The 23,065-nt window shown below is 38.7% G+C and overlaps 1 protein-coding gene across 1 annotated transcript in view; it reads right to left on the bottom strand.

Moving 5' to 3' along the window:
* LOC122801201 (highly reducing polyketide synthase cm3B-like) overlaps window positions 1–16,963 on the bottom strand; it is a 249,758-nt gene extending 232,795 nt beyond the window's left edge. The window contains exon 1 of the mRNA XM_044070758.1: window positions 16,627–16,963. Coding sequence (XP_043926693.1) covers window positions 16,627–16,963 — 337 coding nt within the window. The remainder of the gene's footprint in view (window positions 1–16,626) is intronic.
* Window positions 16,964–23,065: the final 6,102 nt, after the last annotated feature.

Raw genomic sequence — 23,065 nt, 5'->3', positions numbered from 1 at the left:
ATCTAAGCCTATCAATTCATTCCTATATGCTGAATCATCACTTGTTAGGCATGAACAGCATGCTGCTTGATTCTTAACAATGTTCTTGTGTATGTGGGGAGGGTGCATACTATCACGATGTAAGTATGTGTTCTTTCTACAGGGTTTCCTATAAATGTTGGTAGTGAAATGCCCATTATGCTTCCTGATGTTAACATCTAAGAAGTCAATCTGGTGACATGATCTCTCCCCAGTCAACCTAAGAAAAGATGTGGTGTTGTTGATGTAACTTAAAAACCCATCTAAGATAGTAACATCACCACTCCAAACAAAAAAACACATCGACCACAAAACGTTTATAATATTTGAGGTGCTGTGAATAAAACTCATTTCCAAAGATATACATAGATTCCCAATAGGCTAGTATAAGGTTTACATAAGAATTGGCACATGACGTGCCCATCGCTACCCCTGAAGTCTGCAGATAATAACCATCACCATATAAAAATACATTATTTTCTAACACTAATTCCATCAGCATGGTGATCATAATCACTTTGTTGTTAAGAAAAAGCCTCAGGAAGTCTATCCCTATATCATTAGGTATGCGGGTGAATAAAGACTGAACATCTAAAGTCATCATAATGTCATTCTCCAAATATGCTTTTTCACCAGCACTGTCAGCTAGAGATTCCAATAATTGTTTAGTATCTCTCAAAATGGAGAAGGTAGAATCAGCTATAGGTCTAACTTGCTTCTCAATGTAAATTGAGATACATTCAGTTAGCCAGCCTCTCCCTGAGACTATGGGTCTGAAGGGTGGGTCAGACAATGTCTTATGCACCTTCGGAAGACCTCTGATGATAGGTACCAAAGGTTTTTCAACTAGAAAATAATTATAGAGATCATTGTTTATAATATTGGACATCAACATATCATACAATGAGGCATGAAGTTTACTAATAACTTTGTTTAGATCATACATGTGTATTTTTTTATATGTGGTTTCATCCAATAACATTTCTAACATTCTATTGTTATAATATACACTATCAAACAACACTAATTGCCCCACCTTTATCCGCTGGGCGGATAACTATAGTATAATTGTTTTGTAAACTTTTTAAAGCTGCTGTTTCTTGTCGGCTTAAATTGTAAAATTCTGACTTAAAACCTGTTTGTTCAAACAACATATAAAAATCATTGCAACAAACATACTCAAAACTTTCTAAAAGCGGATGCAATTCTGGTACAAAGCATGAAGGTTTCCTAAAATTATTAATTACTATATCCCTTGTCTCAGTGTTTTCATTACCATAAAATAAATCAAGTGCTAAACCCCTAGTAAAAAGTTTTAATTGTACTATCAACTCACTAATGTCTATCCCTTGTGAGGGCACAAATGATAAACCTCTGTTTAACACTTTCATTTCAGCATCAGTCAACTCATGGCTAGATAAATTAATTACCAGTTCATTGGAGTTTTCTTCCACAATCTCTTCTGTGGTTCCCCTGACTCCCCTGAGGGTTTCCGTTTCTTCCCCTTGTACTGGGGACTCCATGTCTTGCGATCTGCTGGTAGAAATGATAAAGGGAACATAAGATTTGTGTTGTCTCTCTCATTAGTCTCTGAATTCCCTTCTGCTGGGGGAAGAAAGGGAAGAATGTAAATGGATCATCAGAATGAAAGCAGATGAAGGACATGGCCTCAATGAGAGGGTTACTTTAAAACCCTTTCTAGTCAGTCGTCATCTGAAGCATTAGCAGTTATTTATTGCTATACCTTTGACTTTTTCATGTTTCTTGGTGTTAGTAGGAATATGTATTTTAGAAGTTTTTCAGTAGTTTCATACACTTGAACTGTTTTTATTACATGCTGTTTTTATAGGCTCTTGTATTTTTAAATATTCATATGCTATTTGCCATCTGAAATGTTAATAACAGTAATAATCTATTACTACATCCTTTTTAGTGTCAATGTTGAATTTTGAATTTTGAATTTTCACAATATAAGTTTCTGACTTTTTATCTATTTAGAAGTTTCTGACTTTTTATAGTTATGTATTCATACAAAGGCTTTCATTGGTTAACTGTTTAATTGATAAGTGTTTAAATACAGAAGTGATGAAGTGTTTTATTAAAGTCTGAAGAAGCGTCCAGAGTAGACGTGAAAGCGCTAACAACCCATGGAATAAAGTTTTTTTGCTGTTCATGTATAAAACATTTTTTATTGATTTTTGCTTTTTTGGTTGATGGTTGGCTTCGATAGTCGTGGAGTACCTGCACCTTGATATTGACATTTTTCGTTTGGGGACATAGCAGGTACCTTACCCTGAGAGATCTCTGTTTATTTATAGAAGGCCTTGTAGTTGTATTTACTATCTGCTGCAATTCTCTTTTCATAGCTAGCTTTAGAGGATTTGATGAGGCATCTCAACTTTTTGTTGAGGCTGATACGGGAGTTTTTCCAGTCTTGGGATCTTGGGACTTCACCTTATTCTGCATCAGTTTCCTCCTTCTGTTATAGAGTTTGTTGATTGCAGGGGACCACCAGATTGGCTTCCTTTTTTTGTAGGAGACCTTCTTGGTTCTTTTGGGTATGGCGAGATCCATGCATTTGTGTATGTGTTTGTACAGTGCATTGGTGTATGATTCAGCAGTCATGCAACTATTCCCCATTTACATGGGTGCCGTGAAGTTAGCCACCTCTGTTTTTAGAACCCCAAAGTTAGTTTTGGAGAAGTTTTTCATGGTGGTTACCTTTGCGAGGTTGGGTTGGGAGGGATGTGGATTTCCAAGGTGATTAGTTTGTGGTCGGATCTAACCAGGGAGGAGCTGACTATTTCTGTAGAACAACTGTCGCCCATGTTAGTAATGACCAGGTCAAGGATGTTGCTACCTCTAGTGGGGGTAAGAACGAGCTGGTCCAGGGTATTGGAATTAATGAATTCCAGGAAAAAGTGTAGTGGTGCATGAGTAGATTTCCCAGATAATGGAGGGGAAGTTGAAGTCACCTAGTATGAGAGTGTTAGGTTTAACCCTAATATTCTCCAGGGTGCTTAGGAACATGGAGTGCGAGTCTTGTCTTGTGACATGGTTGGGGACCTATAGCAGGCTATGACCTGAATTGCTATCTTACCCAGTGTTAGCTGCACCTGAAGTATCTCTGATGCTTTATGTTGGTCTGCCAGTCTGGAAGTGTGCACATCCTTTATGAATATGGAAACACCACCACCTTTGCAGCTTTGGTCCAAGTTCTGGGGCCGAAAGGTGTGGAAAGAGTTATAGCCTGGTAGTGTAGGGGTGCGTTCTGCTGCCTTGAACCAGGTGTCTGTTACAGCACAGATGTCAATGTTCTCCATTTTAAGGAGTGCTTCGAGCGAGTGCATTTTGAGATTTAGAGTTCTAGCATTGAGCAGCATGACCTTCAGATTGCATTTGTCTGTAGATTTTATGTTGGTAATTTGGTATTTGAAACACCACCTAAAAAGGCACTATAGGGGTGGCAAGAGCCTTGGCCAGTATCCAGAAGCTCAGGAGTGACAGATGCAGGCCATCTCTAGCAAAGCATTGAGTCTGTCCATCATGTTATCCCAGGCAGACAGATATTGGATCCCCTTAGAGTGACACCAGAAACTTAGTCAATTGTTGAAATCAATCATTTTCTGCTTGTACTATGGTATCATTCTGGGTGATGGCAGGATGCTGCTCAAGACTATGGTCATACCCACCTGGGCTACATAATCCAAGAGATCCTCCATATCTCTTTTCATGTAGTCCATGGAGGTATTTCTTAGGTCATTCACACCCACCCACATGTACAATGACTGAGTCATATTTGTACCTGTTGTTGAGGAACCTGAGTGCATGCATTGTGTGGCAGATCCTTGTACCTGACAGGCAGCTGACTGTTACTTTCTCCTTATTTAACCTAGTAAGTGGGACATCAGCGTGCCTCACTATTGAGTCACCTATGACTAGTGTGTTGGGCATGCTGTTTTGCCTTTGGGGCTTTGGTTGAGTAGCAAACTGTGTAGGAGAGTTATGTGTCTCATGATTAGTGTTGTGTTGTGGTGGTCGAGTGCATTTCTGCCTTGGAGGTCTCTGCTGTAGATTTTTATTGAGAGCTTCCACGAAAGTAGGTGTGTGGTTTGTGCTTTTATGTGAAGGCAGTGCTGGTGTGTGTTCTGAAGGGCTATGTGTTCCATGTGGTGTGGGGCAAATGTTGACCTGCTCCTCTTGAGCAGCTATTCCGGTCTTGGCTAGAGGGCGCATGGCTTCCAGTTTGGATATATAAGTGCATCTCTCACAAGTCTGAGTGTTGGGAGGTAAGAGGAGAGGATTGTCGGTGTACATGAGACAGTTGCTACATTGCCTCAGGATGCCCAATTTCATCAGGGTAATAAGAGAAAGCACAGGGAACTGACCTTTTGACATGTCTAGAGGGGTGGGCATTAATTATACGTACTGGAGCTGTTTCCTTGTAGAACATTTAATGCTGATAGCACTTTTGTGTACTACAATAATTTCTACAAGAAGTCTGGTAAAGTGCTAGACTAATAAGCTAGTAAAAGTGCAGGAGAGGAGAGAACTAGCAGATCTAAGTAAAAAATTGAAGAGCAGGCTTTGGCACTGCTTAGAAGCTTACAAACAGTCCTGGATACAACAAATCTGTGTCTGGACTAGACTAATTACAGGAAAGGTGGGAAACATGTGCAAATGCAGGCTTTTAAACCAGAAAGTTGAAAGAGATGGAAAGACTGCCCAAACCGCCAATAAATTACAATTTCTGGGCCAGAATCCATTCATCTTGTGGTAGATAGGCTACCTAGTGCTTACCACTCCCACTGATAAGCTAGAAGGCTTCATTCCAATACAGAAAGGCTTGGGGGGGGGGGCTCAGAAGCTTACATACAGTCCTGGATACAGCAAATCTGTATCTGGACTAGACTATTTACAGGAAAGGTGGGAAAAGTGCAAACACGGGCTTTTAGAATAGAAAGTTGAAAGAGTTGGAAAACTGCTCAAACGGCAAATAATTTCTGGGCCAGAGACCACTCCTCTTGTGGTAGATGGCTACCTGGTGCTTACCCCTCCCACTGACAAGCTAGAAGGCTTTCCTCCCACACAGAAAGCTTTGGGGGGCTCAGAAGCTTACAAACAGTCCTGGATACAGCAAATCTGTATCTGGACTAGACTAGTTATAGGAAAGGTGGGAATCAAGCGCAAATGCAGGCTTTTAAATCAGAAAGTTGAAAGAAATGGAAAAAAACTGCCCAAACGGCCAATGAACTACAATTTATGGTCCAGAAACCATTTCTCTTGTGGTAGATAGCCTACCTATGCTTACCACTCCCACTGATAACCTAGAAGGCTTCCCTCCAACGCAGAAAGGCTTGGGGCTCAGAAGCTTACAAACAATCCTTGATACAGTAAATCTTTATTTGGAGGAGACTAGTTACAGGAAAGGTGGGAAACAAGAGCAAACCCATGCTTTTAAATCAGAAAGTTGAAAGAGATGGTAAAACTGCCCGAACGACCAATAAACTACAATTTCTGGGCCAGAAACCACTCTTGTGGTAGATAGGCTACCTAGTGCTTACCACACTAACTGATAAGCTAGAAGGCTTCCCCTCTAACACAGAAAGGCTTGGGGGGCTCAAAAGCTTAAAAACAGTCTTGGATACAGCAAATCTCTATCTGGACTACACTAGTTACAGGAAAGGCAGGAAACACGCTTAGATTTTTTTTTGCAATTAAATTAACAAATAACTAAAAACAAATACAGAAGATAGTAAATTAGGAGGCCACTAACACGCAGTAATAAGTGCAGAGTAAGAGCAACAGAACAGATAAGAGCACACAGGACAGCAAACTAAGACAGTTACAATAAGAACAGCTGAATAAAGTATAATTTTTTCAGGGGGGGCAGAGCAGGATCATGAGGGTCCAGGGGCTGCCCTTCCCAAATGCTCTCTCTGTATATAGTAGATAAAGATGAATAGATGGGACTAGTAGGAGTGTCTGTAATTACATATGATCTCACTGTACTCAACTGAGTGAGCAAATGAGATGGGCCCAGAAGGAGTGTCCAAACACAAATTTACAAGAGGGGCATGCAATTTCAAAGCCACCAAGACTAACACCATAACAAGAACAGAGAGGGTGGGTGGGAAACCAACTGTAGAGACACAGAGAGACAACAATATTAATTTCAATTAATTTTCAGTGAATAAAATAAATAAAATGCAGTACTATATGAAAAAGTACATATAAAAGTGTACTTAATTTAACTTATACATCCAGTTGATTGCAGGTTAATCTTAGCCAGCAAACAGCTCAGATATTTAGCAGAAATAACACAAGATGTAGCACTTATATGGCAAGAGAAACCCCATAGGCAAGGAGTTAAACACAGAATATCAAAGAAGTGAAACTACCCCCACTGCTACCACTGACTACACTTCTAACAGACTCCCTTTAGAGGCACAGAGAGACCACAATATTCAATCCAATTAATATTCAGAAAAAAAAATAAAATGCAAAACTATATGAAAAAAGTGCAGATAAAAGAGTACTTAATTTAGCTTAAATGTCCAACTGATTGCAGGTTAATCTTAGCCAGCAAACAGTTCAGATATTTAGCAGAAATAACACAAGATGTAACACTTGTATAGCAAGACAAACTCCCTAGGCTAGGAGTTAAAGACAGAATATCAAAGAAGTGAAAATACCCCCACTGCTACCACTGGCTACACTTCTAATAAGCTCCCTGAAGAGACACAGAGCAACCAAAATATTCAATTCAATTAATTTTCAGTGAAAAAAATAAATAAAATGCAGTACTATATGAAAAAGTGCAGATAAAAGTGTACTTAATTTAGCTTATACATCCAGTTGACTGCAGGTTAATCTTAGCCAGCAATCATCTCAGATATTTAGCAGAAAAAAACACAAGCTCTAACAATTATATGGCAAGAGAAACCCTCTACCCTAGGAGTTAAACACAGAATATCAAAGAAGTGAAACTACCCCACTGCTACCACTGGCTACACTTCTAACAAGCTCTCTGTAGAGACACAGAGACACCACAATATTCAATTCAATTAATATTCAGTAAAAAAATGCAGTACTATATGAAAAAAGTACAGATAAAACTGTACTTAATTTAGCTTATATGTCCAGTTGATTGCAGGTTAATCTTAGCCAGCCAACAGCTCAGATATTTAGCAGAAATAACACAAGATGCAACACTTATATTTCAAGACAAACCCCCTAGGCTAGGAGTTAGACACAGAATATCAAAGAAATGAGATATTTAGCAGAAATAACACAAGATGCAACACTTATATTTCAAGACAAACCCCCTAGGCTATGAGTTAGACACAGAATATCAAAGAAGTGAAACTAACCCTTCTGCAACCACTGGATAAACTTCTAACAAGCTCCCTGTAGAGACACAGAGAGACCACAATATTCAATTCAATTAATATTCAGTGAAAAAAATAAATAAAATGCAGTACTATATGAAAAAAGTGCAGATAAAAGTTTACTTATTGTAGCTTATACTTCCAGTTGATTGCGGGTTAATCTTAGCCAGCCAACAGCTCAGATAATTACCAGAAATAACAAAAGTTGTAACAATTATATGGCAAGATAAACCCCCTAGGCCTGGGGTCTGCAACCTGTGGCTCTGAAGCTACATGTGGCTCTTCCAGCCCTCTGCAGTGGCTCCCTGTAGCTTTGAAAAATAATGGCCACTCTACCGCACAACACACACTGAGAGTGATCGAGTGATGGACTTTAAATATTGCTCTTAGAAACTTGTTAGAAAATCACAGTTTCTGTTGCCATGCATTCCACACACAATGAGAGTGATTAAGCAACCCCCCTGGCAGCAGCAGCATCTCCTGAAAGGTTTCCATACCTCACAACATCTTACAACAAGAAATCTGGACAGAGTCACAAATAAAGGGGAACAAAGGAACACAAATAGGGACATATTTTAAATATTGCTCTTATAAACTTTATTCTTTTATATTTAGTATAATAACTGTATATAAAACTTTATACGCTGTGTTATCTTCATTTTAGGGGTCAAATAGGTTTTGTGGCTCTCGATGAATTTTATTTGGTGGAGAGGAGCCAAAAATGGCTCTTTTGATAGTGAAAGTTTCAGACCCCTGCCCTAGGCTAGGAGTTAAACACAGAATATCAAAGAAGTGAAAATACCCCCACTGCTACCACTGGCTATACTTCTAGCAAGCTCCCTGTAGAGACACAGAGAGACCACAATATTCAATTCAATTAATATTGAGTGAAAAAATAAGTAAAATGCAGTACTATATAGAAAAAGTGCAGATAAAAGTGTTCTAAATTTAGCTTATATGTCCAGTTGATTGCAGGTTAATCTTAGCCAGCTTATTTATTTTAGTTTGTTTACTGGTGTTGTCCACTGATCATTATAGACCATTTGCATGCACAACCCAGAACCATCATGATTGCCCTTTCATAACACCAAGGTCTGAGGACACTAACATGAGATATTGGCATCCATTTGCATTTGTTATGTTAGAACACAAAATAGTTTATTGGTCTTGCCATTTCCAACTCTTTGTCTGGACCAATTTAAATGACTAGGTGCTGATTATAGCTTGAATGGGAACCATAATGGGGTCCTCAATAGCACACTCATAGCTCTCTACCTCTTAGAGCAAGAAATCTGGACAAAGCCATAAAAATGCAGGGGATAAAGGCCGTAAAATAGGGACAATTTTAAATATTCCTCTTAAAACTTAGAAAGTTGACAGAATAACAGGTTTTGCATTTGGATTAATTTTTTGCATGGTATGAAGTTTGAATCTCAACTATCTGCCATTATTTTCTGACTTCAGTCATCAAAGACTAGGCAATGAATTGCTAGAAAACCACAATTTTATAAGTAACAGGCCAAAAATATGAGGCAAAAATCTGTATAGCTGAGCAGTATGAGCACACTGTCTGACCTTTAAACCCTTCTTTTAAATCTGGACCTCAGCCTCTTATTCCTTTTTCATAATTTTCTTTACTAGTGTCAAGAATCTTTCAGCCTATTTTGCAATAGGGCCATATGCTTTACTACATAACGGGGAGGAGTTCATTCCACTTCCTTAATTTCTTTTGTTATATGTAAGGCCTCCTGCCCACACACACAGACACATACCTGAATTGCCACTCATGCTTAGGATGAGAAAGATAGAAGCTCTGTCAGAAGCACTTTGCATCTCCCTAGTAGCACAAGAGGCTGGTCTCTGTTTTTTACTTCTTGGTCTGTCACTTTCAGTAGTATGACTTTCAGTGTTCTGTTAATTCACTCATCTATTCCCCCTCCCGCAAATGATATACAGATATCCTTATCTGCTTATCTCTAGCAACCTGCTCAATGCAGAGATTTATCAAGACATAAAAGGGTTATCCTGATCTTTCAGAATTTTCTTCATAATCACAAACCACTATTCAGTAGGAGTAAATCATTTTTCAATGGTCTTTGTGTTGACTGTCTACTGTGGAAAGGTTCTTGACATATTGCAGTAAAATATAAAATTATCAATAAATACTGGTGCTCTTAGATTAACTTAGATAGAAGTAATTTATCCCCATAACTCATTCTTTTAAATGGGGCTTCTGTTCTTGGCATATGTTCTAACTTAGTTTTTGTGGAAACATCTCCTGTCACTTTGTCACAAGACATGTCACTTGTTCCTTGAGACAAAGATCCATCACCAGAAATATTTGTCCCATACCTTTTTTCTTCATCTTTTCTACTCCTTTCATGTAAGAAACTGTTTGAGATATCTTCCTTTACCTTCATTACCCTATAAATAAATTACAAACTAATACAAGGTACAAGAAACTTGTATTCTAGAGTATTCTCAAAATCCAGACACTCCAACAGATGCTTGCAGATTAATTCAGGCTTTATATTATACTGCATTTGCTTCATAGCAAAAGATGATACTAACTCTATCTAGCCTTTCATTTAAGAGCATTCAACTTTCTTCCTATGTTCTATCAGTATATTCTCCTCAGACGTTTTCTGCATTTTCATGCTTTTAGGAATCCGACCTAATCTGTACCCATTCAGAAAAATACATAGAGCTAGCAGTCCCTACCAGTACCAAATATCATAGGAAATTCAAAAATAAACCACCCTGGTGGTCCACACCATAAATGGACTATACAAAAAAAGAAACTCCCTAAATTATTCAGAGGATCCAAAACACATTTTCTCAAGGATAATATATAAAGCATCATAAAAGAAAATAAAATGAAAAATAATATCAGGTCCACTACAGGATTCTAAACATGTAAGTTGGCCTCTGAAGCCAAAGATAATTATAAATCTTTATTTACCTATGTTAGAAATCTAAAACTAATACCCAGTATTGCTCAGAACTTATTCATAAATGGGGCTCCGTCTGACCCAACTAACATAGCCAATATCCTTGTGAACATTTCTTTGCCAGCTTCATCCATGAAACTTCTATTAAAAGCCTTGAACTATCTGAATTTCTTATTCCCCAATTATCACTAAAGATTGTTTACTGAAATTGTTAAACCAAGACATAAATATACCTGGTTGTTTGATTAATAGTGTTAAACATGCCCTTGCAAACACACTCCCATAAATTGTTTAATGTAAGTTTAACTACTGGTTTTGTCCATGATGAGTGGCGCACATCAGTGGTGATGCCCCCTATAAGTGTGAATTTCCAACCAACCTGAGCGATTACAGACTAGCTTTACAAGTCTCATCTGCAAAGCCATGGAATGTAGTATAAATGAAAGTTATGTACTTATCATAATGCTAGATCTGTGTTGTCTTGTTTTCATCCAGTTCAACCTTTGGGTTATTAGATCCAACCAGATCTGACCTCAGTGCCTGTCAGAAGCTTTGGATCCAGGAATTTGGCTCCTTCCCTACCCATATTTCTCTCTCCCCAAATTAATGTCAGACTGAGTTTTCCTGTTTTTAACAGAGACTTTATCTAACAACCTGGTTTACACAGACTTACCTACAAAATAAACTAGAAAATGTGGTAGTAGAATGAGGAACAGAATTACTAGACTGTCCAAAATGTCATTTTATATCCAAAGACAATGTCCCTGATCAGGGGCAACCATTTAAGAGGAGCAAACAGGGAGCAATTTATGAGACAGAGGGAGGGATGTTGAACTGGATGATAACAAGGTAACATGGATCTAGCATTATGTTAAGTACATAACTTTTGTATATGATGTTATCTATTTCCATTTGATTCATCCTTTGAGACAGATTCCCAAGCTTCCAAAACACCCTGGTCTTATAAAGGAAAGATATTCTTGAGAATAGCAGAACCAAAGGATGTGCGGGACCTGGACTGTATATCCAGCTTAAAGTGAGACACAAATGTGTGAAGGGTAAAACAAGTAGCTGCAGCACAAGTCTCATCAATAGGAACTCTGGCTATAAAGGCAATAGAAGTAGCTATTGCCATCATAGAATGAGCCTTTGGTTTATTGACCAATTTTAGCTTTATAGGTTCTTAGGTTCATAGGATGATACTAGGCTATTGGCTCAGAGGACCTTATAAGCCTAACCAAGAATTTTAGAGAAAGGAATAAAAAATCTGATCAGATATTCTCATAACCTTGGTCCTGTGTAAATAAAATCTGAGTTAATGAACATTTAGCAAATGCAAATTTTATTCTCCTTTGTTAAAGACCTTTGCATGGAATACTGGTAAATTAATAGTCTAGCTGAGGCTCACCACAGATGCCACCTTTAGAAGAAAATCTGGATTTGTTCTCAAGAAAATCTGCTTTATGGAAGATCATATATGGAAGTTTGCAGTATAACAGATGGCACAGGGGCTGGAAAGGGTCTATTCCTTTAGAATAAGCCCATATGGTAAAACTTCTCCACTTGCAGAAATAAACTTTTCCAGAATTTGGCTTCTGTGAGGTGGATCACTGGAGTAGGAAGCCTAGCATCTCTGGCCATTGTTAGAGTTGGAGGAACCTGAGTGAAAGTGCCCAAAAGGATGATTCAGAAGACTTTAATGATGTTGCAGTATCCATGGACAAATGAACTAGATGAGCCCAGAGAAAAGGAAACCAAATTTGCCAGGGCCAAAAGGGGGCAATGAGGATTATTCGGGCCTTGCACATTCTGGATTTCTGAAGAAATTTTGTCATAAGAGGAAAGGCATATAGGGGACCTGAAGCCAATTGTGGACTATAGTGTCCCTCAGTGACTGACTTTCTAGAGGGTTTAGAGTGAAATAACTGCTGGCTTTGTCATTTAGATATGAAGCAAAAAGATTACAGCAAGGTTGGCCCCAGTGACTGAAAATTTACTTCACCATTTTGTGACTGAGGGACTATTCATAAGGAGGAAGAAGAAGAAGACCTGACCTGTTCAATTTGTCCTCTAAAACATTGGAAATCCATGAGATGTGCATTGCAGTGAGAAAGAGATGGGAAGACATCACCCACTGCCAAATGCTCATGGCTTCTTAGCAAAGTGGATATGATCTGAATCCCCCTGTTTGTTGATATACCAGGCTACTACCATGTTGTCCATCTGGATGGAGTTCACATGCTTGGGGAGAGAGCCCAAAAAAGCCTGCACAAGGAGCAGTACTGTCCTTATCTCCAAGACACTGATGTGAAAACTGGCCCATGTGAGGTGACCAAGAACCTTGAACCATCTTCCCTTTTAAATGGCCCCCCACCCCCACCCTAGAATGGAAGCATCACAGTTTATCACTGCTACTGGAGGTAGAAGGGAGAATGGTCCACCATCTGAGACCATTGGAGTGGGCAACCAGCAATTGATGTTATTCCTGCAAACTGGTGTGAGGAAAATCTGTGTATGTAGTGGGTGAGAAATCAGGGACCATTTGAGAGATAGGGTCCACTGAAGGACTCTTATGTTATACTTTGCTAGAGGAACCAATGTGATCAATGAATCCATTAAGCCTAGTAGCCTGAAAATAAACCTTGCAGGGGAGTTGTGCGATAAGTTACTTGATGTAGAGATGATATTCTGGAATATGGAAGTTTTGCTATCTAACAGTTTGCATCCAGTTGGCATCTAATGAACTCTAGTTAACTGACTCTTCGCATGCTAGACTTTAATCCCTAGTTGAGGGGCAAGATGGAACAAAAAGTCCTTCTGCTGAATCAACAGATCCCTGGTTTGTAAGGTAAGGAGCCAATCATCTAAATATGGGAAGACTTGGAGCTTCTGCAGCCTGAGATATGCTGCTACCACTACTACTGCTATGCATTTGTTGAAAAACTGGGGGCTGTACTGAGACAAGAGGGTAATGCATGAATTGAAAATGACTGGTTTCCAGACTGAAATGCAGAAATCTCCTGGACTGCCTTGATATTTTGATATGACAGTAGGCATCTTGGAGTTCTGTCAAGAACATCCAGTTACTCTTCCTTGGAAAAGGCAGAATGGACTAAACTGTGACCATCTCAAACTTTGTCTCTTTTATGAACTGGTTAAGATGAATTGACTTAAGTCCAAAATTGGGATCAAAAGAACCTTGAATAGACACTGGATCCTGACTGGTCTGGGGCAACCTGCTGAATGGCTCTTTTTTTTCTAGAATCTTTTTTAATTCTGCTGCTGTACATTCCATCTAACTGGTTAGCATGTTGGGAATTTCTTTGTTTTTCTGTGGAGGGAAAACAAGTGAATAATGTAGTTTCTGTGATAATGCTCAGTACCAATGTGTCTTGTGTGTTGGCCTGCCAGGCATGAGGGTGCAGGGAAAAGTGCCCTGCCTGCCTCCAGAGTGCAGCAGTTTTGTGACCCTTCAGGAGCTCCGGTAGGGTTTCTCAGTAAAGAGACTACAAAATAGTTGATTCTACAATCCACCTTTGCCTTTAGGGTGACATTCGTTGAAGTTAGATTTTCCTCTACTCAATGTAGTCTATCCATGGGGCATCATATCTAAAACCCTTGTATTTCTGACACCACATCTTCTTCCCCTTCTTTGCATCCTAGAAAAGGTCCTTCGAGTGGTGGCAAACAGTAGATTCCCACTTTTAGTGGTGGCAAACAATTGATTCCCATGGCAGAGAAGGTTTTGCCTTCCTGCTCACTCCTAGTGAGTGTTTCTTTTACCTTTAGTCCAAAGAGTATCAAATTATTAAAGGGGGTTTTAACGTAAAATATCTTGAAGCAAACAATATAAATGCATCCAGACGTGCTGGTGGATGGTGATGCCACTGCCTGTTCCTTTTACAATGCCTTCATTTGCATTAAAAAGCGGGTGCATGGGTACATTTGACATAAAGTGTAGGGAAGAAAACTGTGAGTCCATTTACTTTTAAATGTCTGCTGGTACATTACCTGATAGTGAATTGCACAATTCTTTGGTCAAGTCCCTCTGAACAAGGTAAACAAAAAAACAGTAGCCAGCAACTGTGAGCTGTTTCAACTAATATAATTAGTTATAGGTTAAAAAAAACACAAAAATAACAGACCGGTTTCGGCTATGGTATTCACCTAGCTTTTATCAGTGTAAATATTCACAACATTTTGAGGTTCTTTATATATATTTGCATAATAAGACACAAACTGTCATTTGTGAGCTCATGAATATTCATTAATATACAAAGTCATAAATATTCATTAAGACCTGGCTGGAAAAGTCCATCTAATTTTACAATCCATTTCTTTTCTTTAGTGTTCAGTTTACTGTGCCACCCTGATTTATTAGATCTATCTCCAATTACTTTGTCTATAATAGCAAAATGAAATTTGGCTGTGGTATGTTTCAATGTGTGTTTGTACAAAGCATTGCTCATGCGTTTACATTTTATGTCACTTAGATGTTCTGAAATGCGTATCCTTAAAGGTCTGGATGTTTGACCTATATAAAAAGAATGGTAACTGCAAGAAACCATATAAATGATCCAATCTGTGCTACAATTGGCAAAGAACCTGATGTCATAAATAATGCTAGTATTACTGCTGGAGAAATGTTTTGTTTTAAGCACATCTTTACAATGGCTGCAATGACCACATGGCATGCAGCCAACCAAATACTCTCCAGAAATAAGAGTTTGAGTCATATTCAGTTTGTTGGAATCATGGTGATGTATATAATGACTGAAATGAGAGTCAAGATTTTTCCCTTTTCTAAATGAAAACAAATAAGTTTTGGGTAAATATTGTGACAAAATATTATCCGTTAGCAAGATATTCCAATGTCGTCTGATGGCATCAATAACTCTGTTTGCATTTCTACCATATGTAGTGATAAATCGTAAATTATTATTTTTTTATCTGTTTTTTGTTGATATTTAAGAAGGTCTTGTCTGTCCAGATTTGCAGCATGATTGCCTGCTGTATGAACATAACCCATGCTGTAGCCCCTTTCTTTAAACCTGTTCAACAAATCCTTACTGAAAACCTTGAAAGTGTTTTCTTCTGAACAAATGCGTCTCATCCTAATAAATTGAGACTTGGGGATGTTTTTGGTAATATGTGCTGGATGAAAACTGGATGCGTGGAGTAATGTGTTGTATTCCGGATATTTCCTGAATACTTCACTACTAAGAGTATTGTCTTTATTTCTAATTACCAGCACATCCAAGTATGTGATCTTGTGTTGGTCATAATTGATGTTAAAATGTAAACCCCATTTATTCAGAGCCATGACCAACTCAGAATTGTTGAACATGCTCCATCTTAGCAAAACCAAATCTACTCAAGCTACACTCTCTAGGGATATAAACCTCAACACAACAATGATTAGAACATGCTGGAGGGATAGATTCCCTTCGCAGACACTTCCCTTACTATGGAACAGGGTCCCGATCTACATAAGACAGAGCCCCTCACTATCACTCTTCAAGAGGAACCTTAATGAGTGGATGGGTAACAGAAAGTTCACACCGGGGATCACACCAACAGCAATACTAGATAAGGGCCAAGGGTACTAGCTGCTAGTACAAGGGTCTAGGGAATGACTAAAGGGGCGGTGAATACCGCACAACGTGGATGGACTAATATATGCCTTCTGGCACATAGCCCAGTACCAACCTATGAACCTATGAACCTATTCTCATTGAGGTATTCAACAAATTCGATCAAGTATTCCACATCAGATCTCCACACCATCCAGCAATCATCCAGATATCTATGCCAAATATCAATTTCCATTAGATATATGTTGTGTGTAACATCATAGATAATTTGTTCTTCGATATATGCCATATATAGGTCTGCATATATGGGGGCAAATGATGCACCCATTGCTGTGCCCCGTGTTTGAAGATAACATTCTTTTCCATAGAAGAACACATTTTTAGTGAGCACATGTTCAGTTAAGCATATAAGAAGTGTGTTGAAACCAGGTTTGTATAATTCTGATTTGTATAGCCAATATTCTATGGCATCAAGCCCTGCCCAATGTGGAATATTAGTATATAATGCACTAACGTCCAGGGTGCGTAACAACCAATGATCTTCTATTTGCATCTCATTTATAATACCTAAAAATTCTGTGGTATCTTGAATTCTAGATCTTACCCATCTCAATAATGGTTTGAGATGTTTAGTTAGAAACTCAGAAAGTGGTTCAGTAAGGGAACCATTACCTGCCACAATTGGCCTACCCGGAGGATGCAAAGGATCTTTGTGAATTTTGGATAGAAAATAGATATATTGGCTATTAGGATCAGATATAGTGAAATTACTTTTTATATTTGATGTAATAATGCCATTTTCAACTGCCGAATCCAAAAATTTGTCTATCTGTTGTTTAAACATAGGTGTTGAATCCAGAGGCATTTTGGTGTAATATCTGGCATCCTCCATCTGTCTGTGTGCCTCAGCATCATATTGTGTCCAATTCATGACTACCACAGCACCACCTTTGTCTGCAGAAATAATAACCAGATTTTTGTTATTAATAAGCTCCTGTAATGTTGACATATCTGTCTTTGAGAGATTATTAGATTTAGGGTGAGTCATACCCAAAGTAAAATGTAGATCTTTGAGAACACTATTTTGGAAAAGACTCACACTAGGATGCATAGGTGGAGCAAAGGTGGATTTGTGGTATTTGAAATTATCAACAGCAACATCTTCCTGTTTTGTATCATGAAAATACAATTTTAAATTTATCAGTCTACAAAATGCTGTTACATCATGTGCAAATATATCTTCTGGAACAAAAAAAAACATGTATAAAAGAAAGGCCTTTATTTAACAAAGCAGTTTGTGATTCAGATAATGTTGCATCAGAAATATTTAGTACATTTGTTCTCGCATGTTGATATATTTGTTTGTCAACAGTTCCATTAGACCCTCCAAATTTTATTTTTTCTATGTTTCCTGCCTCCCCTCTTGTAAGGCCTAAAGGGGCCACACTGTTGTTACGTTTGGGGTTGGGTGAATCTGAGGTTTGTATGTCTAGGTAGGCCAATTGTGGCAGGTAATGGTTCCCTTACTGAACCACTTTCCGAGTTTCTAACTAAACATCTCAAACCATTATTGAGATGGTTAAGATCTAGAATTCAAGATACCACAGAATTTTTAGGTATTATAAATGAGATGCAAATAGAAGATCATTGGTTGTTATGCACCCTGGACGTTAGTGCATTATATACTAACATTCCACATTGGGCAGGGCTTGATGCCATAGAATATTGGCTATACAAATCAGAATTATACAAACCAGGTTTCAACACGTTTCTTATATGCTTAACTCAACATGTGCTCACTAAAAATGTGTTCTTCTATGGAAAAGAATGTTATCTTCAAACACGGGGCACAGCAAAGCAATGGGTGCATCATTTGCCCTCATATATGCAGACCTATATATGGCATATATAGAAGAACAAATTATCTATGATGTTACACACAACATATATCTAATGGAAACTGATATTTGGCATAGATATCTGGATGATTTCTGGATGGTGCGGAGATCTGAGGTGGAATACTTGATGGAATTTGTTGAATACCTCAATGAGAATAAATGGGGTATACATTTTACCATCAATTATGACCAACACAAGATCACATACTTGGATGTGCTGGTAATTAGAAATAATGAAAATACTCTTAGTAGTGAAGTATTCAGGAAATATCCGGAATACAACACATTACTCCACACATCCAGCTTTCATCCAGCACATATTACCAAAAACATCCCCAAGTCTCAATTTATTAGGATGAGACGCATTTGCTCAGAAGAAAACACTTTCAAAGTTTTCGGTAAAGATTTGTTGAACAGGTTTAAAGAAAGGGGCTACAGCATGGGTTATGTTCATATAGCAAGCAATCATGCTGCAAATCTGGACAGACAAGACCTTCTTAAATACCAACAAAAAACAGATAACAAAAATAATAATTTACGATTTATCACTACATATGGTAGAAATACAAACAGAGTTACTGATGCCATCAGACAACATTGGAGTATCTTGCTAGCGGATAATGTTTTGTCACAATATTTACCCGAAACTTGTTTGTTTTCATTTAGAAAAGGGAAAAATCTTGGATCTCATTTCAGTCATTATAAACATCACCATGATTCCAACAAACTGAATATGACTCAAACTCTTATTTCTGGAGAGTATTTGGTTGGCTGCATGCAATGTGGCCATTGCAGCCATTGTAAAGATGTGCTTAAAACAAAACATTTCTTCAGTAGTAATACTAGCATTACATATGACATCAGGTTCTTTGCCAATTGTAGCACAGTTTGGATCATTTATATGGCTTCTTGCAGTTGCCATTCTTTCTATATAGGTCAAACATCCAGACCTTTAAGGATACGCATTTCAGAACATCTAAGTGACACAAAATGTAAACGCATGAGCAATGCTTTGTACAAACACACATTGAAACATACCACAGCCAAATTTCATTTTGCTATTATAGACAAAGTAATTGGAGATAGATCTAATAAATCAGGGTGGCACAGTAAACTGAACACTAAAGAAAAGAAATGGATTGTAAAATTAGGTGGACTTTTCCAGCCAGGTCTTAATGAATATTTATGACTTTGTATATTAATGAATATTCATGAGCTCACCAATGACAATTTGTGTCTAATTATGCAAATGTATATAAAGAACCTCAAAATGTTGTGAATATTTACACTGATGAAGGCTAGGTGAATACCATAGCCGAAACCGGTCTGTTATTTTTGTGTTTTTTTTTAACCTATAACTAATTATATTAGTTGAAACAGCTCACAGTTGCTGGCCACTGTTTTTTGTTTACCTAGTACTTTGATGCTGTGCAATTGCTTCTGTGCAGGGGAATTCTTTTCCAAGTCCCTTTGAAATCATGTCATATGGGCATGGTAGTTCAGCACTCTAATAGTAAAACTTTCTGAAGCATATATCCATTTCCCAAGTCTGTCCAATGTCCTGGACTACTTGTTAGGGGATGGACAAATGCACTCTGAGAGTTCCATTTTTATGGTTGACAAAACAATCATGGCATCCACTCGGAGACGCCAGTTCCAGTGTGTTTCATTCTTGCAGGCAACCAGAGTCATGTCTGGTATACACAGTATCGGTAGCATTACCCCAGGATCCTTACACCTGCACTAGTAGGTCTATATGATCATCAGTGGGCGGTACCATCCAGGAGGTACAAGATCTAGTCCCCAAAGCCTTGATTAGCACTGACTAATCAAAATAGGGTACATCAGTGGACTACCACCCTGTTGTTTCATCAATTCAAGAGTATCAGTTAAGGTGACATTTTCCATAGGTGGTAGTGAGGACCCTTCACACTTTTCAAAGTCTGTGTCTTCATTGACTGATTTTAAAGAGGGTCTAAGTGTTTCATTTTACAAGTCTGTATCCTAGGACCCTGCCTCACTTGGGCTTCTAGGGGAAAGGTCAGAATCAGACTGGGGATTCGCATTGCAAGCACTCCCAAGGCTAAAGGGGGCCGACTGCCACTGTCAATCAGGATGTACAGATACTAATGCAGTATGTAAAGGAGATCGGGACAGTGCCAAGCATGGTCCTCTGTCTGATGAGAACCCTTTCAAATACTTCTAAGACCAAGGCAATTGCTGAAGAAGTACTCCTGCAATCCAAAAAAGTGATAGGAGAGACACCTTCCACTCTAACTCACCCCAGCTCCAAGGCTAACAATGGAGCCAAGCTATTGAGCTCTGAGCCACTGAGTGGGAGAGATGGATCTGACAACTTTGGAATGGACACAGCCCCTCAAGTATCAGCCCCAAGGCTTAGGATCTGAGACATGTCCTGATCTGAAAAAAAAAATGGAACCATGGACTGCTTGGTGATAACCAGGTTTATTCAAATACTGTTTTCACTCAAAGGCTTCACCATGATATTACGAAGATTCCTGGTTTCTTGGTTACTTGTCCTGATCTGACAAAATCAGAGTTGAGAGAGTAAGGGATATAGTTGGAGTCAAAGTCAAAAGGAATGTCAGCTCTGATGCAATTCATAGATTCATAGGTTGGTACTAGGCTACCAGCCATAGGGCCTATACAAGCCTAGCCGTAACAATTCCCTGGCTAGTTCTTCCCACACTATTTACTTCCCTGGATCCCTGTCTAGCAGGGCAACTGACATGATCCCCGGGGCAAATTTTCTTTCTCCCATCCAATCGTCGGGGTTCCTTTTGAAGAGGGTCAAAGAGGCACTCTGCTTGACATGTATGGGCAGTCTATTCCAGAGTCTGGGGAGTCTCTGGGTCAGGAACCTATCCCTCCAGCATGTTTTGTTTATTGTGATGACAAGGTTTAGATCCCTGGAGCATGTGGCTCTGGGAAGCTTCAGATCCATGGGTTTTACATGCAAAGGATGGACCAGGATAGGAGAAACTAATGAAGGGGGAGATGGATCCATACTTCCCTGGCTCAAGGTGACAGCACTGGGAGGGGCCCCAGTTGAATTTACATCTGAAGGAACTTCTGCATCATTCTGTCAAAATCTGCTTCTGTAAGGCTTCTCATCAAACAGAAGGACCTTGAAGAAGAACCCACCAAATGTTGTGATGCCTAACTTTCCTGTAGGAAAGGAGAGTGGAGCCTAGGACTCAACAGCCTTGGTGAGAAGTGGAGTGGAGGCATCGGGTTACAGATCTGGATAATTTCAGGATACAAACTCTTTGACTTTTTCAGCGTCAGACTCAGGTTCTGTTGGATCCAGAGCCAACTTTCTGGATCTCTTTATTTTCTTTTCTGCTTCCTTCTCTCTCTCTCTCTCTCTCTCTTTGCTTTGGTTTACCCTTCTCATTTTCTTTATCCTTAGAAAACTTAGGATCCACTGTTCATTTAGTTGGAGAAGGTGACTGCAAAGCAGAAGATTGTTTCAAAGTCTCTGCTTGGGTGAGAAACAGATCTTTTAGACTGACTTATCCCTTCTACCCAGAATCTTTCTTACACCAAAACGGGCAAGTGCCTCACAATCAGCATCTAGGCAGTAAAACCACTTGGAGTTAGGGTCCTGCTTCAAGATGTTATTGCCACAGGATGAAAACTTCTTGAAGCCAGAGGCCTTGACCAACATACTGGGAACAACAATAAGACAACAGCACTGGCTGACTAACCAAAAGTGACAGGGTTACAGCCATTAAAAGCTTAAACTAAGTAATTTGCTTCAGTAGGAAAGAAAGAAAGAAAGAAAGAAAGAAAGAAAGAAAGAAAGAAAGAAAGAAAGAAAGAAAGAGAGAAAGAGAGAAAAAGAAAGAAAGAAAAATATATATGATAATAACACTAACAACAGATACTATCATGAAGGATATCAGGGAGGAATAGAGAAAACATGGTAATAGGTTAAGATAAGGCTTTGCAGATACCTCATAATATGCTAATAAAGTCAATTATCTTCACAAAAAGTCAGAGCCCTCAAGGACCTCTGATCAAGTGGCAAATGGGATCTGGGGACAGAGGGAATTGTGGGTAGGGGAGGAGTCAGACCCCAGGATCCAAACTTCTGAAAGGTGCCAAGGTTGGATCTGGCCAGATCCAATAACTCAGAGGTTGAATCAGATGAAAACAGACACCATCAGCTATAACTTCATAAACTGTGATATCAAGAATCTTGCTAGACATGACCTCCAGCAGTTTTGTTTTTTGTGAAGGTTAAGTGCTGCTTCCTTAATCTAGTAGATTTTAGTGGGGACTGATGTTAACTCACCTTTTGACACCCCCCAAACCTCCAGAATGAACTCTCTTTAGTAAACTCTTGTCATAATAAAAATGGGATCAAACTAATTGTTAAAAAATGTAGTATCATCACTTTTTGCAGACAAGTCTTCCCCTCATTATACTCTCTAGTCAACACAGCTCTAGAAAATGAAAATGAAATTGTAGTTAAAGATCTAGGTACTTAGGTTGATAGCCCCCACCTCCTCTCTCATATTTTTCACCATCATGTAACAATGGTTGCCAGGAAATACTTTTGTTTAGCCCAGCTAATTACCAAAGGAATATCATCAAGATCTAAAGAAGTAATCACTGCATGTTAAGCAGGGTGACTCGCTATCTTCCTTTAAACGTTAACTTGATGAATTGATGGGTATCCACAGAATTGCTCCAGGACTGACAAAGATGGTCCTCATGGAGAAAGGAGTTATTGCATAAAGGCAGACACTGGCAAAGTAAAATTGATCATAGGACTCAGTGACCTTAGAATATCTTGGAATTTATGAATCTCTTAATATGTCTATGGATTCCATCTCTACCACCCATTCCAATATTGCATTCTATGACTTTCTTTGTGAAGAAGCCGTTTCACAAATTGATGGAGTAGCTGGTCACTACAGTCTTTTACTTATGCCATCTCCTTACCCTCTAACCCTCCCATATACACACACACACATTTTATATATATATATATATATAGATAGATATATATATATATATATATATATATATATATATATATATATATATATATATAGATAGATATATATATATGATGTCCCTCCTCCACTGTCTCTTCTCATTACTAGTGGAAAGAGCTCATGCTCCTATAGTGTCATATCCTTTCCCGCAATTCCATGCGGCTCATTTGATGGCTTTCCACT

This window comes from Protopterus annectens, chromosome 4.part1 (genome assembly GCF_019279795.1).
Source record: "Protopterus annectens isolate FY-2018-M chromosome 4.part1, PAN1.0, whole genome shotgun sequence".
In the NCBI taxonomy this organism is placed as follows: domain Eukaryota; kingdom Metazoa; phylum Chordata; order Ceratodontiformes; family Protopteridae; genus Protopterus; species Protopterus annectens.
This window is presented reverse-complemented; position numbering and strand designations above follow the sequence as displayed.